Source organism: Monopterus albus, unplaced genomic scaffold (assembly GCF_001952655.1).
Source record: "Monopterus albus unplaced genomic scaffold, M_albus_1.0 scaffold288.1, whole genome shotgun sequence".
In the NCBI taxonomy this organism is placed as follows: Eukaryota; Metazoa; Chordata; class Actinopteri; order Synbranchiformes; family Synbranchidae; genus Monopterus; species Monopterus albus.
This window is the reverse complement of record NW_018128168.1, coordinates 444,662-462,827: the sequence shown is the minus strand read 5'-3', so window position 1 is coordinate 462,827 and position 18,166 is coordinate 444,662. Positions and strand designations below refer to the sequence as shown.

General features: G+C 41.5%; 1 protein-coding gene across 2 annotated transcripts in view; it reads left to right on the top strand.

Moving 5' to 3' along the window:
- Positions 1 to 2,858: 2,858 nt before the first annotated feature.
- The window catches only part of trip10b (thyroid hormone receptor interactor 10b), an 18,973-nt gene continuing 3,665 nt past the window's right edge, over positions 2,859 to 18,166 (top strand). The window contains exons 1-11 of one of the 2 annotated variants that reach the window (XM_020622732.1): positions 2,859 to 3,096; positions 7,150 to 7,265; positions 7,381 to 7,434; positions 8,134 to 8,281; positions 8,389 to 8,451; positions 8,759 to 8,863; positions 9,122 to 9,250; positions 9,429 to 9,575; positions 12,956 to 13,117; positions 16,026 to 16,135; positions 17,060 to 17,192. In XM_020622732.1, coding sequence (XP_020478388.1) covers positions 3,073 to 3,096; positions 7,150 to 7,265; positions 7,381 to 7,434; positions 8,134 to 8,281; positions 8,389 to 8,451; positions 8,759 to 8,863; positions 9,122 to 9,250; positions 9,429 to 9,575; positions 12,956 to 13,117; positions 16,026 to 16,135; positions 17,060 to 17,192 — 1,191 coding nt within the window. In that variant the 5' untranslated portion in view covers positions 2,859 to 3,072. Of the gene's footprint in view, positions 3,097 to 3,120; positions 3,476 to 7,149; positions 7,266 to 7,380; positions 7,435 to 8,133; positions 8,282 to 8,388; positions 8,452 to 8,758; positions 8,864 to 9,121; positions 9,251 to 9,428; positions 9,576 to 12,955; positions 13,118 to 16,025; positions 16,136 to 17,059; positions 17,193 to 18,166 lie in introns of those variants that run through there. The other variant, XM_020622731.1, reaches the window with a different exon arrangement.

Sequence of the window (18,166 nt, the reverse complement as noted above, 5' to 3'; positions counted from 1 at the left end):
TAGGTTACGCTTTATAGCACTTTGTGCTTCTCCTGTGCATGTGTGTGTGCTGTGAATGTCTCTTTGTGTGTGACGTTTCAATCAGGCTACAGGTGGAGAAGTTTAAGTGCAGATTGGAGTGTGTTTTTCTCCAGGTGCTGATTGGTCGCTGCTCAGGACTCAGACGCTGAGAGGCCGGCTCCTCTCAGCCTTGAATGGCTCTCCTCTTCACAGCTACCAAACCTGTCAGCCAGCACGCTAACCTTGGCCATAGGGGTGGTGTTAGCCTTTTTGTTTTAACATCTTTTCTCCTGTTTCCACACCGGCGACAGCTATGACAGGAGGCATTATGTTTTCAGGTGAACCATCCGTCCAGCTCGTTCTCCTGAAGGTGATATCTCAAGAACGCCATGTGGGAATTAGATCAAATTAGGTACAAAAATCCACTTGAACGCAAAGATGAAGGGATTAGAGTTTGGTGGTGAAAGTTCAAAGGTCAAGGTCACAACGACATCACATCTGTCCCATTTCTATGATTTTGACTGGTTGGTGGAGGCTGACAACTGAAGAGCAATAATTCCAGTTTGGGCTAAGAACTCAGGTCAGCCTGTAGCTTTTTGTTTGCTTTCAGAAAGATAAGAGCAGCAAGAATCATCTAGTTGGTTTTGTTTGTTATTTTGCTAGACCCACCCTGAAGTTATTGGCTCATTTTTTTTTGTGCAATTGATCCTTTATTTATCTATTACCAGGACCCCTTTGTAAAACAGTGCATTGGTCTCAGTGGGGCAAGTTATTTCCTTTTTAAATAAAGGGTAATAATCTTAGATAAAGTGCATTTTAGAGGGTTTAAATCTGTCATCACTGTTCGTCTTGGCTGCTGGGAAAGTCACTTTTATGTTGCACCCAGGTAACCTTTAGGTAAGGATGTAACATGCACTATATTCAAAATAGCTTGCTGAGGTTTAATAAATGCAAACATCAGCAAGCACAATGCTAAAATGTTGTTGTTTATCACAGGCATAATAATGACCATGTTCACTGGTGTAGTTGCGTGTTGGCAAAGCACTGCTGTGGCTGATGGGAATGTTAGCAGTTTGCAGTTGTTTTGCTAAAATTTTGGCCTGATGGTGTTTGAGTAAATGTTCAGCGATCACCAGTGTTTTTACCATGTATGCCTCTATTAAAGTCTATGGCAATCAATCCAGCAGTTGATTTCAATCATATCAACCTCATGGTGGCGCTAGAGGAAAAGTTAGAAGGTCAGTAGTTACTCGGGATTTACAGTCTAGGAGTCATGAATATTCCTGGTGCAGTCGATGACATACGTAGATGGCGGTGCTAGAAGAAGAGTCAGAGCCTTTCAGTTCAAAAATAGATTTTTTTAGAAAAATTAAAAGGCCAAATTTACAATTAGCATATGAAACATTCAAGTTAGCCAGCTGAAGAAAGCCCACAGGAGATTAAGAAACAAAACATTTAGGACAAACTTCAGGCTTGTAGCACTTCTTTTCTTACTCTATCAGTGCAGGATTTATATATGTATAGTTTTCCATATAAACACATGGTACCTGAAATTATGGAGTACATGTACTATAATGCTATGGCTATATACTGTAACTGGGTTTTTCCCTTTGGTTGTATTCAAATGTGTATTTGACATACCATCCATACTATCCATTTGATACACAATGGTGTCTTGGATTAACTAAATGGAATGACACTAAAACCTATACCAAAACAGTCTAACATAGCAGGTGTAGTACTGTAGTGAATGTGTTTAAAAACCACAACCAAAATGTTCTGTGACATAATTCTACAGATGGTTGGTTTTTCATGCTACAACATCAAAAATGTTCTTGGGTCAGAAAATAGTTGCTATGGAGCTGGATATGTTTTCTTCTTCTCCTCCGTCATGTACTATAGGAGACAGCTGGACAATCACAGGCTCTGTGGGACATTAAACATGTAAAAAAGTCTGACCCAAGCCTTTCTCAGGTCTACAGGTTAATCACAGGGCAGGCTGCATATTAACTAAACACAAGGTGTCACCCTTGTGCTGAGGAACCTCATTAGACTTTATGTGTGGGCACAACAGGTACATGATCCGACAGTGCACATAAAAATCACAACATAAAGCGCTGTGGTGCTAAATGAAGAGGAACCCTCTCTAGTGGAAGTTATTCCTACAGGATTCCTAATAGTTAAGCATTTGAAACTGTTCCTGAAATTGAAAGCAATACCACAGAGTAAAAACACAGTTTCAAGTAATAGTCATTCAAAATGTAGAATTTACCATTACACAGAATGACATTTCATATTAATATACATCACTTTATTGGATCATAATTATTGATGCATTATCACATTAATGTTGCAGCTGGTTAAGATGGAGCTAAGGTTAACTGCCTTATATACTTAGAATTTGATTTATGGCTGGTTAGCTTATAGATATCCCACCAAGGATCCATAAAGTTTTGTGATTGTACTGTATTTTATTTTATTCATCTGATTTTGAAATGTAACTGAAGTGATCAAACAAATGCGGAGGAGTAAACAGTACAACGTTTGGCTCTAAAATGTAGTTAATTCGAAGTATGAAGTAGCAGCAAATGAAAATACCCAAGTACAGTACAGACAGGACACCTAAGTACAGAAGGTGAGTAAATGTACTTAGTTACTTTCCACCATCACACAGACCCACACTGCCACGACTAATTATGTTAATTTACAAGTGCTGCAGGACTTTGATGGTTTCTTTTAGTGCGATGTTATAGCTGACTTGTATTCATGGGTAAGCTTCTTATTTAGAGGTGCCGGCTTCCATGCGCGTTTATGACGAACACAAACTCAAGCTGCTTTGTTATGATAAAGCCCGGGAGCGCAGTGTCCGTGCCAAGGAGAAGGCGTAAACTTCCTCCGCCATCTCTGCTTTCGAGACTCGCAGTTTTGTGAAATCTTTGAAACGACTAAGGTTTTTTTGTTTGTTTGTTTGTTTGTTTGTTTTGTCTCCACCACCTGATCTCTTCTTCCTTTGCTGGAAGTCACACACAGAGGATTTATCCTTCTCTTCAGGCACCTCCAGCTTCTGCAGACATGGACTGGGGAACAGATCTTTGGGTAAGTTGACAGCTGATTCAGAAAAAGCGGAGCCCTGTGGAATAAGTCGTTGAACCTTCAACATCCTGCCGCTGTTGTGTTCGTCTACACCGTGTGACTCACGTTTCCACGCCAGGTCCGGGTCAAGTAATCTTTTGTGCAGCAGCAGGAGTCGGTCTCTAAACCATGCAGCCAGAGGACTTGGCGACTCCTGCTGCATACCTTACCACTAGCAGAGGGGAAAAGAGAGACGTTCTTTGTTACACACTGTTGGCTAAAGGTGCGCCGCCACCTTTTTGTTTTTCACTGATCCTTCATGCATGCTGCAGCCAGATCTTTGTTTGGAGACAGCACTTCTCAGGAAGTGTTCAGGTATTTGCTCGGCTGTGCGCAGACCAAGGTTCGTTTGTGAAAGTACTTTGTCATTGCACCTGAACTGTTGTGAATCACAGCTGCACTCACACACCAGCACCAGGGCTGCCACTAGAAAATCGCCAGGCTCCTAAAAGTAACAAAAATGTGCATCACAGTTTTCTAAATATCATAATGAATCAGCTCAAAACCCGAAGAGACACAAAGCAGGAAATCCTCCTATTTAACAAGGTGGAACTGGAGAATGTTTGGCATCTTGCTTGATGAGCCAAGTGATTCATTTAATGTCAGTCAACTGATTGTTACTAGATGAATCATTTCAGCTCTAGCTGATCACAGTCAGTGCAGTGTGGAAGATGACATTCAGAAAAAACACACAACACCCACAGTATTACAGCATATTACATACTGTATGAGATGTTTTCTGCCAAACAAGCTCTTCTTTGTGTGTGGCTCTTCTTTGTCTTGGATGACAGTTAACGGTGAGTTTAGAGCCATTAATTCAACAAAACAAGCAAAATGAAGATGCAAGTTTGGCCTTTCAACTCTCTTCGGACATTTTGTTGACTATACTGTATGTTTAACTGATTAATTGTGAAAATGAATCGGATCAAAATCATTTTTAGGTGAAACTTAATTTTGACTTTACACACCCCAGCAGCCATTGATGTTCACTGTGCAGAAGGATGTTTGACCCTAGGAGCTTGTTTTCACATCCATCTGCTGAAGGAACAATGCTTCTCTGTTCTCACCTTAAAGGTGCTTTCACCAATTGTTTTACGCCACGGCTGTTGCCTGGTTACACATGTAAAATCAGTGGCACGAGTGTGTGATTGCTGCTGCCATTCCTTGTTACCTCTGCCTCTCCTGCATATACCACACATCTCAGGCTCCTGTTCACTTATTGTAAACATCATATAGCTAATAGACCAAATGACGTTTTGCTCACTACTATAGGATTCTAATATGTGGCCCAGTCCAGGTTGTGAAGCTAATGTTTCTCCTCATTGTTCCCTCTGTCATCTGCTTGCTGAAGAGGTGTAAACTATGATTAAGGGAATTCAATCAGCTCCTTTCTTATTTCCCTTGCTGTAGTTTCTGTGGCCATAACAGCAAGTTGGAGCATTTGAATCGTATCAAAACGATACACATTTTCAAGAGCAGTAGCCGTCTGCCCTGTGCACGGCACTGCCCTTGTCTTTACATTTAAAATAATGCAGGTGGGAGCAGCCACAGTATTCCACACAACTACATCGCCAGGACTTACTTATTGGACTTATCCTTCTTTCTCTGCCATTATTTTCTGTATCTTGACAACTGTCCGATTAGTGAACTAGGCTACTACTGGGCAAAGTATCTAAAAGTTAACTGGTGTAGCCAATCCTGTTGTTTGGCAGCTTGAAAGTACAGTGTGAGTGATAAGCGAGACTCTGACCTCAGATCAGTCTGAACCAGGAAACATTGCTGTGTTTTGTCAGCAAGGGGTGGGACAAGTCCAACTGGTTCCAGGGTTTGAAAAGGCCCCTGGGACTGTCAGTCGCAGGGCGGCGGTTCAGACTGAGCTAATGATTATCTCATTCCTGAACCCTGTGTGTTTCTCTATCGCTGTTTCCTCCTCTCACACAAACATGTAAATGTGTTAAAGTAAAGCAGTTGGTTGAAGCAGCTCAAGTGGGGAAAAGCATACAGGCATATATCTAAAAGATTCTTCACAAAGTCTTCATCCAGATCAGTGTTTGCAGTTTGTTTCACAGCTGTCCAACTTCCCCAGCCGCTCTCCTTTCTGGTGCAGGTTTCATCAAGCAAATCGTTCATTTCACTTCATTGTCTTCTTGTGTTTTCTGATCCTGCACCTCCTTTCTTCCCTGCCTCCTCTTATCTAGGACACTGTTAACTGTGTTACTGTATGATCTCCATATAGCGTCCCTCCTCTGAGGATTCGCCGTCTGTGTCTCTGGCTCCATAAGACTTTGCAGCCTCAACATATGCGCCCACACAAACAACTAAAAGGTGGAGTCTTTGTTTATATTTCACAAGAGACACGGCACCAGCACCACTCTATTAGTTTGTCTTCTGATGTGTCTGTGTTGAGATTTGGGTTCACATCCGTCTTCAGCCAGCACTTTACTGTATGTCAAGATACAAGCAAGTGGGAACAGAGAAGACAAATGTGACCTGTCGAACGGGTCTAAGAGTGTGTGTGTGTGCATGTTGGTGTTTGTGAGTAAAAAGAAAGGAATGTTGACCGGAGAGTGTGGTGTTCATTTTCAGTCTCGTTTTCAGGCTGCATCTCAGTTGTATCTGTCACAGACTGAGAGAAAGGACCATATTCTGTGTGTGTTGGTTTATTATTGGACTTCTAATAAGTTGCAGATCCACAGCCTTATGAAATATGATGCAAAGCAGGAAATTTAATAAGTCCAATGACAGAAAGTTAATCAGCTCCAATTTTAATAAGAGAATAATCATTACATTTATTTTAAGATGAATTGCTAAATTTTGTGGTTCCAGCTGTGTGTCTGTACACAACCTCATTATCTTTCTCTTCTATGTCAGTAAACTTAATATTTTTTTGTTCCGTGGCATTTTTCACTCTTTCACTATTAACTGAGAACATGAATTGGTAGAGTAATTGATAATTAAATTCACTTTTAATTGTTAAAATGTATGAGGTTATATAGACCAAATGATTCATCAAGAAAAGAATCAGCAGATTAATACAGATCAATAATCAGATTTAGGTTTGTTTTCTCAAAGCACCCATCTACTGTTTATCTCAGTGGTTTATTCTCTGTCATTCACTACACAGTAGTATAAAAAGATCAGATACGTTGGAAGCAGAGACCGTCCATCTGTCTTTGTGAATTTAGTCTGGAGAGGACAAATAGTGAGATGGACCTTACACAAAACCAGGGAGGTAAACAACAAGACTATAGTCCAGTAAAACCCATAAAAGGATCTTTTTCTTTTTTCTCTTAAAGCTGTTATTTAAAAAAACAAAGTAGAAACTGTTACCCTTTGTGTAGTTGTCCAATTTCAGTGAACAAAAAAATGTGACTAATCAAATAAAGTCACTTTATAGTCTGTGTCTGAATTGGAGCTACAACTAACAATTATTTGCTTATTGATTCATTTGCCAGTTGTCTTGATTTTATTGTTTGAGTTACCATCTATAAAAGGTCAGTGTGGAAAATACCTGTTGCATTTATCCCAGACACTTGATGCGTTCTGCCGTGCACGTACTGCAGCCGCACTTACTTCTCATTCATTTCACGGGGCGTTTTGCTTTCACTCTGGTTGGTAATAAATGAAATACATGATGACTTAGCCTGAGGTCATATGACTTACTTGGCCTGTTTGAAAGAGACTCCTCATTGTGTGTATGTTCAGGGTCATTGTTCTATTGCACTGTCTGAAATTTGTACTGTGCACAAAAGCAGCTTCCTGTCCTACACTGCTGCTACCACCCTCAACAGCAACCTCACAGTCATTTGTTTTATTTCCAGTACAAAATGCTGGAGTACAGAGCCAACAAAATAAAAAAAATAAAAAAAAGTGTCACTGTCCAAACACCTGCGCTGCACTGTGTCAGCTGCGTTGCATGTTTGCTGCGACATGCCAACCTCCAAGTGCACCTCATCAGGTGCCTGCTGTGTTTGCATTGTGTTGTAAACGTGTTGCTCTGTGCTGTCCCTCTCCCAGGATCAGTATGATGTCATCGACAAGCACACGCAGTCCGGCATCGACCTGGTGGAGCGCTACGTAAAGTTTGTGAAGGAACGGTCGGAGATAGAACAGAGCTATACAAAGCAGCTCAGGTGTGCCCAGCTGTTTCTTTCTAAAAGTTCATTTTTATTTACACAAATCTGCATCATAAATGTCACTGTGGCTTGATGTGTGTGTAACAGTCAGAGTGCTTTTCCATTCTAACAGGAATCTAACAAAGAAATATGCCAGGCGAGGGAGCAAGGAAGACCAAGACTCCAAGTGAGAGAACAATAAAATATCACTCACTCCTGTTTTCCATACACAAAAGTACAAATGGAAGGAAGAGTAGCCTTATTTGTGCATTTCAGGCAGGAGCTATTCAGCCCTAGCACAATAGCATAGCAATTCAGATGTTTGATTTGCACATTAATGTTTTTAACTAGTTGAACTGTACAAGAGAAAATGATTTGGGGTTGGAGTAACTAAGCTTGGTAAATGTGACAGTATATAACCGAAGTCTGACTGGAGTTACTGGCATAGAAAATATGCCAGAACAAAAGAAGAGCAGGCCAAAGGTGCTCTCTCTACTTTAAACCCTATTTTAGTAGCAGCTTGGCTCTTATAAGATGGATGTTTCAGTTCTGAACAACTAGGCCTATTTTTCTGACATAACCTAACTATAATATATAGCTGCCCCAGAAATAGCGCTAGCTTATTTGAAGTGAGTTATGCTAATGTTTGCTGCTTAAGTTAGAGGAGATACATACAGTTTCATCCATTTTCATACTTTTCCTCCTGTGTTTTTGGTTTGGGAAAGGCTATAGAAATGTGTAGAAATCAAAAACTTGACACACCTCTCTTAGTTATGGTTTTTAAGCTACTGAATGGGAAAAAATCACTGTTCAAGGGTTTAGCAAATGGTTTGTGGGCCTCTCCAGCTGTGATGAATTGTCTGATTGTCTCCCCTTCCTGCTGCAGGTTCAGCAATCACGCATCATTCCAGGAGATCTTGATCGAGCTGAACGATTACACTGGTCAGCGGGAGCTCGTCGCTGAAAACATGATGACGGAAATTTGTGCGGAGCTCACTAAGTTCCTTCAGGATGTCAAGCAGGAACGCAAAACTGTGAGAGAGGAAGGGAGGAAGGGGAGGGGGGGCATTTGGCATATTTCAAATTCATGTGTCATCATCTTAAACTGCAGCACATTTACCGCCACCTCTCCCTTCCACAGCACCTGGCCGATGCCAGGAAGGCCCAGCAGACTTTAGAGGGCAGCTTTAAACACCTAGAAAGTGTGAGTGACTTGTTATTGTTGTTTACTGGTGTCCAGTGTGGATCGTGTGATTATTTGACAGGTTGGTTCAGTTGCTGGTTGTGACATGATGCAGGTAGCTTTGCTGGTAAAGCTTTATTTTGGAAACAAATATGATAAATTTACGAAACTGTACTGTTAAATAAAGTGTTACTGTTTTCCCCTCAGGTTTGGGATTTCAGCTTCCTTTCCTTGCATTTGTAGCAAGTCCCATGGCTTTTGCATTTTTAATACTACTAGTGTTCTATGTAAAGCATGTGTGTTTGTATGTGCATGTTCATGTCTGCAGATTAAGAAACGCTTTGCCAAGGAGTGGGCGGAAGCTGAAAAAGCCACACAACAAGCAGAGAAAATAGAGAATGACCTCAATGCCACCAAGCCTGATGTCGACAAAGTAAACAGCCACATGTTACTAGTGACAGATCTGGTTTTTAAAAATTTTTAGTAAAACAAAACCCTTGAACATTCCTGTCTGTCTCCCTCTGTGGCTGTTTCCACCTCCTGGTATCTCTTGTCTCTCTTGTCCTCTTCCTCCCTGTGTCTATTTTTACGTTTCTCCCACTTGGTATCTTGTTGTCCATCTCTTGATTTCTCTCTTTTCATGCGTCCCATCATCTTCCCTTCCCTTTCTCTTCTGTTTTTCACTCTCAAGGTGAAACAGCACGCGTTTGCCCGCTTACACACGGCAGAGGAGTGCAGGAACGACTACGCAGCACAGCTCCAGAAATACAACAAAGAACAAAACTTCTTCTACTACACAGAGATACCACAAATCTTCAATGTGAGAAAGAGACACACACACACACACACACACATTCCCAAAGCAGGACAACTGATCTCACTTACCTGTTCATGTGTCAGTGTGTTCATACACATTTAAATGTACATTGTGTAAACACAGGCAGTGTGATGATAATCTGAAAATAAAGGAGGTTGTTGAATGTTTGTGTGGTGAACAGAAACTGCAGGACTTGGATGAGCGGAGGATCCGGCGGCTGGCGGAGGGCTACTGTCAGTTTTCTGACATTGAGAAGAAGGTGCTGCCCATCATCTCAAAGTGTCTAGAGGGCATCTCTGCAACAGGGGCAAAAATTAATGAGAAACAGGTAAGTGTTTGACTACATAGGTGTCTATGGATGTTGTCTGTATACAGTTAAGATCATTTTGACTACATCTGTCTGTCCACGGTCATGCCTAAGACACCTCTGCTCTGATTGGCATGAAACTTGGATGGATGCTGCTCTTTGCTCTGGTGTTTAATGGAATACTTTCATATTTTGAGAAATGCCTTTATTTGCATTTGTTAGATGAGAGTTTGGTGAGAAGATTGGTCTTAAATATGAAGCTACCACCAGCAGCCAGGTCATTTATTTTATCTTGGCTTATTATATAGATCATAAACAGGTGAAACTGACTGTTTGAAAGGAAAAAAAATAAACTTCTACATCTCATCAATTAAAGGTGCATTATGTGAGGTTTTGTGACGTCTAGCAGTGAGGTTGCAGACTTTAGCAAGGCTCATGTTAAACAGCCCTCACAGCCATTTCACAGCGATTACTGTAAATGTAGGACAAGCTGCGCACTCGGACAGCAAGTTCGGCTGACATGACCAAGAAAAAGCTAATGGCGACTCACTTGACCACAGTGTAATTTTCAAGAAGGCTGAATACAAACATGTTAAGATGTGTAATGATACTATTTTATTCATTAAGCCTAATAGTAAATACTCGGCCAGACTGTGAACGCCCATATTGGCCGCTCTAAGCACCCTTATGGTAATTGCATGAAAGGATTATCCATTATCTGTACCGCTTATCCTGAAGAGGGTTGCGGGGGGCTGGAGCCAATCACAGCTGACATTGGGCAAGAGGCGAGATACACCTTGGACAGGTCTCCAATCTATCATGGGGCTGACAATTAACAACAGTCTGTGGGGCTGTAGAGCAGTCATCTCCCAACCAGAAGGTTAGAGGTTCGAATCTCAGCGCCTGCAGTCCACATGTCGAAGTGTCCTTGGGCAAGACACTGAACCCCCAAGTTGCCCCCGATGGTTAGAGCCATCGGTGTGAGATGGCGCTGCAGATGGCTACCTCTGTTCTGTACCGGAAACAAATTTCTTGTGTATAACAGACTTGGCCAAATAAAGGTGAACACTCACTGCTGGGGGAAATTAAGATACAGTATATGTCTTTGGACTGTGGGAGGAAGCCAGAGTACCTGGAGAGAACATGCAAACTCCACACAGAAAGGCACCAGGTTGGCCTGGGCTCAAACCCTTAACCTTCTTGCTGTGAGGTGACAGTACTAACCCCTGTGCTGCCTCACCTTTAACATCTTGAGCTATATTAACTTGTATGAAGAGTCAGGTGTAAAAATGGAAGGCTGTGGTTTAACAGTGGGATGTGTGCAGGATTTCTTGATTGGGCGTTGTTGTTGGCAACGAGTCAAGACTCTAGGAAATCATGGCACCAAGACAAATAGTCCCACACATAACCTCTGACTGTGTTACAGTGCCTTGCGAAAGTATTCGGCCCCCTTGAACTTTGTGACCTTTTGCCACATTTCAGGCTTCAAACATAAAGATATAAAACTGTATTTTTTTGTGAAGAATCAACAACAAGTGGGACACAATCATGAAGTGGAACGAAATTTATTGGATATTTCAAACTTTTTTAACAAATAAAAAACTGAAAAATTGGGCGTGCAAAATTATTCAGCCCCCTTAAGTTAATACTTTGTAGCGCCACCTTTTGCTGCGATTACAGCTGTAAGTCACTTGGGGTATGTCTCTATCAGTTTTGCACATCAAGAGACTTAAATTTTGCCCATTCCTCCTTGCAAAACAGCTCGAGCTCAGTGAGGTTGGATAGAGAGCGTTTGTGAACAGCAGTTTTCAGTTCTTTCCACAGATTCTCGAGTGGATTCAGGTCTGGACTTTGACTTGGCCATTCTAACACCTGGATATGTTTAGTTTTGAACCATTCCATTGTAGATTTTGCTTTATGTTTTGGATCATTGTCTTGTTGGAAGACAAATCTCCGTCCCAGTATCAGGTCTTTTGCAGACTCCATCAGGTTTCCTTCCAGAATGGTCCTGTATTTGGCTCCATCCATCTTCCCATCAATTTGAACCATCTTCCCTGTCCGTCGTTTAAAGTTTGCCACAAGCCACCTGGGAGACACACCAAACATGTGGAAGAAGGTGCTCTGGTCAGATGAAACCAAAATCGAACTTTTTGGCAACAATGCAAAACGTTATGTTTGGCGTAAAAGCAACACAGCTCATCACCCTGAACACACCATCCCCACTGTCAAACATGGTGGTGGCATCATCATGGTTTGGGCCTGCTTTTCTTCAGCAGGGACAGGGAAGATGGTTAAAATTGATGGGGAGATGGATGGAGCCCAATACAGGACCATTCTGGAAGGAAACCTGATGGTGTCTGCAAAAGACCTGAGACTGGGACGGAGATTTGTCTTCCAACAAGACACTGATCCAAAACATAAAGCAAAATCTACATTGGAATGGTTCACAAATAAACATATCCAGGTGTTAGAATGGCCAAGTCAAAGTCCAGACCTGAATCCAATCGAGAATCTGTGGGAAGAACTGAAAACTGCTGTTCACAAACGCTCTCTATCCAACCTCACTGAGCTCGAGCTGTTTTGCAAGGCGGAATGGGCAAAAATTTCAGTCTCTTGATGTGCAAAACTGATAGAGACATACCCCAAGTGACTTACAGCTGTAATCGCAGCAAAAGGTGGCGCTACAAAGTATTAACTTAAGGGGGCTGAATAATTTTGCACGGCCAATTTTTCAGTTTTTTATTTGTTAAAAACGTTTGAAATATCCAATAAATTTCGTTCCACTTCATGGTTGTGTCCCACTTGTTGTTGATTCTTCACAAAAAATTACAGTTTTATATCTTTATGTTTGAAGCCTGAAATGTGGCAAAAGGTCGCAAAGTTCAAGGGGGCCGAATACTTTCGCAAGGCACTGTACCTTTGGTCAGAGCCAGGTTAAGGTTCTCTATCCTTCATACTTTAGACTAAGCTAAACTGAGCTGCTCTACCTCTTACAGTTCAAGGTCAAATTCTCTGAATTTCAGAGGTCATGGTGTAAGATGGCTACACTAATTATTTTATCTTCTTTGTGCATGACTCAATCAGTTACTTTTATTACACACACTGACGTAATGGAGTTTATTGTGCAAAGTTTGCTAACACAATCCAATACAACACTCATAATAAAAACTGCTGTTGTTGACACTGTCTGTGAGGTGTTGATTCATATCTATGGTAATTCTTAAGGTAGGCATTGCCTAATCCACATGTGAGTGATTTTCAGTGAGGTTTAGTGTTATAGATTTTTTTTTTCCAATAAATGATGTACATACATTATAATGCTGTTTTGTGTTGCATTTTGATCCTTATCACACTTATTTGTACACCAGCACTTATACTTTGATGTTTATGTCACCCTGCAGGACTCAGCACTCTTGATAGAGCAGCACAAGTCTGGTTTTGAGCGACCTGGAGATGTGGAATTTGAAGACTACTCTCAGGGAAACAAATCAGCAACCTATGACTCCAACCTCAACCTACCTAAAGGGCGCCCAAAGCTCTGGCCTTTCAGCAAGAAGCAAAAGGTGAACTCCCATGCTGTGTACATTAGACCAGCCTCACTCTGACTTAGCATGAAAAGCACGGAGTCACAGACAAGATGTTCACTGACTCTGATTCTCCTGCTTCTGCATTCAATAACCTGAGCTTCCTCTCCGTCATGTTTGGGTCCTGTCCTTAAAATGTGGCTTAACTAATCAGGCTAATATAATCCAGTCGTTTGTAATCCATAGAATTTATCTCTAAATTTAATATCTCAAACTAAATTGTAACACTCATTATGTTTCTTATATTTTAATATGTATAGGTGCACTACAGGCAAATCTTCCTGTAAGTATTAAAATTAAGTCATGAAAGCAGTTACGATTCCTGGCTGCCTGGGTTTGACTCCCAGTATGGGAACTACATCATTGTAAGGGGTGGCTGGGGCTCAGGAGGTAGAGACGACCGCTCTACCTCCTGAGGTCGTCCCCTAACTGCGTCCAGTGATCAGAGCAGCACCTTGCATGGACAGCGCCACCATGGGTTTGCATGTGAGTTGGTGACACAGATGGCTGCCTTGGTTCTGTACTGGAGACAAATTAAATGAAATAATTACACTTAGTAGATCATGATGTGCTGTAAAAAAGCATTTATCCAAAAAAAAGCAGTAATACAGAAAATATATTTAGACTGAAGTTCATCTTTCAAAAAGGGACAAACAATATAGTTCCATTTAAAAACACAGCTCCAGTGATTCCCGAAAAACTGGTCATTGTAGTTTTTAGTAAAAATACATGCACAGGAGTAAATAGTGCATTTGTTAGGAACTATTGTCTCCTGTGGATTACTACACATTTAGCAGCAATTGAGTTTTTCTATAGCACCAGGATTATGTACAGTACATATGAGGAAATGGCTCCAGCTACAGGGACACGTCACCCAGTACAAAGGTGTAATTCCTGGATGGGTTTTTAATTTATGACAACAATGGAGCTCTAACAGAGAACTCAACCATTGTTTACCACACATTATCTACACAGACAAAGAAAGAAAGTCACTTTTGGCTTTTCCTGTTTAGGGGTCGCCACAGCGAATCGTCACACTGATGACTCACATCTCCTTAATAGGATCAAACCTTTTAGTTATGGTCTTTTAAAGGGATTTATTGGTATAAGAAAAAGTAGCTTTAACTTTTAATAACTGATTAACTCAGTGTTTCTCAATACACATCTAAGAGAATGAGTCATATGGAGAAGCCTGTAGCTTTGCAGGCTGGAGGACTAAATGAACTAAAAAAAGAGGCAAGGACCCCGCTCACTTCTCATCTCACTCCTGTACTGTAGAAGTGCTGAGTGACACTCAGTCTCCTAACAATGCTTTAGAGCAAACACACACACATGAAACACAACACACATTCCAGTCATGTCTTAGCCCACCACCCTGTTGCCCTCAGGGGCCAATTCTGCTTCCAGTTTGCTGCACAGACTTGCCCAAAAACAGCCCCCACTTGCTGTCTCCTGAACTTTTTGTCCCCCTTATTTAAAAGATCCTGCATCTGTGTAACTCCTCTCTTCTTTCCTCTTGTCACCAGTATCATTTTCTCCCTCTGCTCCTTGTTCCTACACCTTTTCTTTTTGCTCCGCTCTCCAGTTTTCCCCTCCTGCTTTCTCTCCCCCATTCTTGTTCCCAGCTGGCAGCCATGCCGTCTCCCTCCCCCTCTCCAAGCTGCAGTGCTCCCCTCTATCTCTGTGTCTGAGGGAGTTTAGCCACTTTGTCAAACCCAGGAATTCCACCTTAAAGATCTTACACAAACTTGTTTGGTGAGTGACACCACCATCTTGGTCAGCTTTGGTTCAGCTCCGTCCCCCTTGCTGTTGTTCACATCATCATTCTGGAAAAATCTCAGTGATGCGTTTCATGTAAATAAGCTGTTCTTTCTTTGTAGTTGTGCTTCTGTAAAGATATACTTGTTGTTAGTGTGTCTGTCCTCTGTGCTGCATTTGTTGTACACCTGTTTTGCAAGTTTGAGTGGTTAAGTTCACCTAAGTCAAACTTAGGGGAGGCGATAGTGTGGTGGGTAGAGCAGTCATCTCTGGTTAGAGCCATGGGTTGAGTTGGCACTGCAGATGGTTGCCTTGGTTCTGTACCGGAAACAAATTCCTTGTGTGTAACATACTTGGCCAAATAAAGGTGATTATCCTTATCCTTTATGCAACACAAATCACAGATTCTGCTAAAATCAGCTGATTTTGCTGCAACATTTCAGTGTGACCAGGCTTCACATGACCTCACCTGTGATCACAGCTGCTCTGTTGTACTAGTTGCAAAGTGTTAAAAGACCATGTAGTCACCACAGGTCGGCAGCGCAAGCAAGATTTTATGTCTGGGGGCAAGTGATTTTCTGTGTTTTTGTATTTTTTCTAAGCTTTCAAAAAATATGGAGTGTTTTTTTTTAGCAGTTCAAAGGTCAGAGTTAGAAAAACCTATGAAATAAATGTTTAATTTTAAGACTATCTTAAATCTTGTTTGTAAATTTCCCTTAATATTGGCCTTTAATTTATTGTATCTAAGTTGAATTCCTGCACTTAGCTAGATATACGTTGCTATGGCATCACAGGAGCTTGGGTCTTTGTTATTCACACAGTATGCACCAGTCCAAAACACTCAGCTGAAATTTGTCCTTGGATAATTAAACGGTGTCACAGGATGTTAGCAGTCATGCTTCTTCCTCATTCTGGAGCTGTGTGTGTGTTTTCTCTGTAGTCCCTTCACTAATTTGATCTGGGTTTGTTTTCTTGACACAGGATAATTATGTGACTATTTTTAGATTTATTTGACTAACAAGCTCAATTAGCACTGAGAGAGAGAGAGCAAGAGACAGGAAGCAGTGACACCTGGTGGCGAGCTGTTGTAAGACACTTAACCTGTGCGTCTCTGTGTGTTTGTGTGTAGTTGCCTGTTGCAGAGGACTTCTCTCACCTTCCTCCAGAGCAGAGGAAGAAGAAGCTGCAGGCGAAGATTGATGAAAACACCAAAGAGCTGCTGAAGGCACAGGACCAAGGGTGACAGCATATCTAACAATATCATTACTGTCCCTGAAAAATCTCACTTAAGACTCCGAATTTTCACTGTGATCATCAGAGGTTGTTCAGGGCAGATTAAAATGGATTAACATGGTGTTATTCCTCACTTTCCCTGATTTAGATACAGTGGTTCTGGGGCTGTTGGGGCTGCCCTTTAATACTTCCACTGGTGGATACCCACTGAGTTACCAACAAACTAACGCCATCATCATGTCAGAGTTTTTATCTGTCCAAATATCTGCAAAAACGTATCCTCATCAGTCTTATCAAGCATTAGCATGTTTGTGCAATTCCCCCAAGTATTCCTACATTTGTAGGAAAGTTTCAGGGCTATTTATGATGCGTTACCACAATAAAAAAAACAAACACTTTTAGATTTATTTTGATGTCCTTGATGGCTTTAAATGTAACGAATTCAAGCAATCAGTGATGTCAAAAGGTTCACCGAACAGAATTATTATATGTCTATTATGTAGTTAGAGGTATCTACATACTTCTGTGTACTTCCGGTGTGGGGCTGTTTATGTTTTGGAATCGGCCCCATAATTGATGTTTTTTCCTGTTTGAGCTTTACAGTGCTCCTGTGCATGAAGCCAGGCCCATAACATTTCCCAGTTTAATGTGGGAAAACCCTGACTGACCTGAACAGACCCCTGACCTCGCACTCATCCAACATCTTTGATATGAATTGCAACACCATATCTTACCAGCCACCGCCAGCCCCCAGCAGCACTGATGCCGTGTACACTAGTACAACATGTCCCTTCAGCAACTCCTCCTAACTTGTAAACACATATGCCCACCCCCCCTGTCCTGATCAGCAGTTCTGCACAGGAGAATAACTTCTTTAATCAGTGCTCACATTTCCAACACAATAACATTTCCCCCTCTGCTTGACCTCAGTGGCGCACTGCAGAAGATGAAGGGTGTGTACGAGAAGAATCCACAGATGGGAGACCCATCCAGTCTGGAACCTCAGATCACAGAAACAGCCCAGAACATAGGGCGCCTGAGGGCAGACCTCGCCAAATATGAGGTTTACTGCACACACACACACACACACACACACACACACACACACACACACACACATACATATCCTTGTTTTTGTCACTTATGGGGTCCCTACGTAGACTTGCATTCATTTCCAGGACACTTACCCTAACTTTAACCAGAACTTCTACTTGATTTGATTTGATTTATTCTTTCAAGCATGTAAAGACAGTTGATATGTCAACACACATAATTTTACACATATCCAACAAATGCTAATCCAATATCAATTTGCTTATACCTAGTACATGCTTGAATGGAGTAGGAAGAAATCAGACTTATCCAGTCCTACCCCATGACATCATCTTACAAGAAGGATCTAATGGTACTTACTGATCTCTGGTCAGGTTCAGGTGATGAGCCCTTCTCTGCAATTCTTCTCCTGTAAGACAGAGTCCAGAATTATTTCTGAAAAACAGTTGCTATTTTTAAAAACATATCATCATGTTTAATGTTAATATCATAAAGCACAGACCACACAATTCCTCCTGAACTCCACATTTTTAAAACCTAAATTCCTTAGATTTCTCTAGATCTTACAGTGATACTTCTCTGTCAGCAACAAAGTGCATTTAAATTACGATTTTACTACATATCATCTCATAATACTGAGGAATAGTGAGAGTGATGAGTACATGAACTTATTCTTCAGGTGGCACAACAAAATCCATTGCGACCAACATTGGGGTTTGCTAAATCTACTGTATGGCAACTGTGTCAAGTTTCACTTTTCTGTAGTATATGAAACAAGATCTGAAATTCATTCATATGACTCAAGTGCCTATTTTGAGACGTACTGAATCGAAGAGTAATATATGATGTGTCGCTACCTCCTTGCTAACAGGGCACTCATCTCCTCCATGAGCCCTCCTCCTCCAGGCAGAGGGCCGTTGCCTCTGGCTTCAGATTTGGCCCCTCCAGCCCCTGGCATGGCTGCTGCCAGAGCGGCCGCCGCCT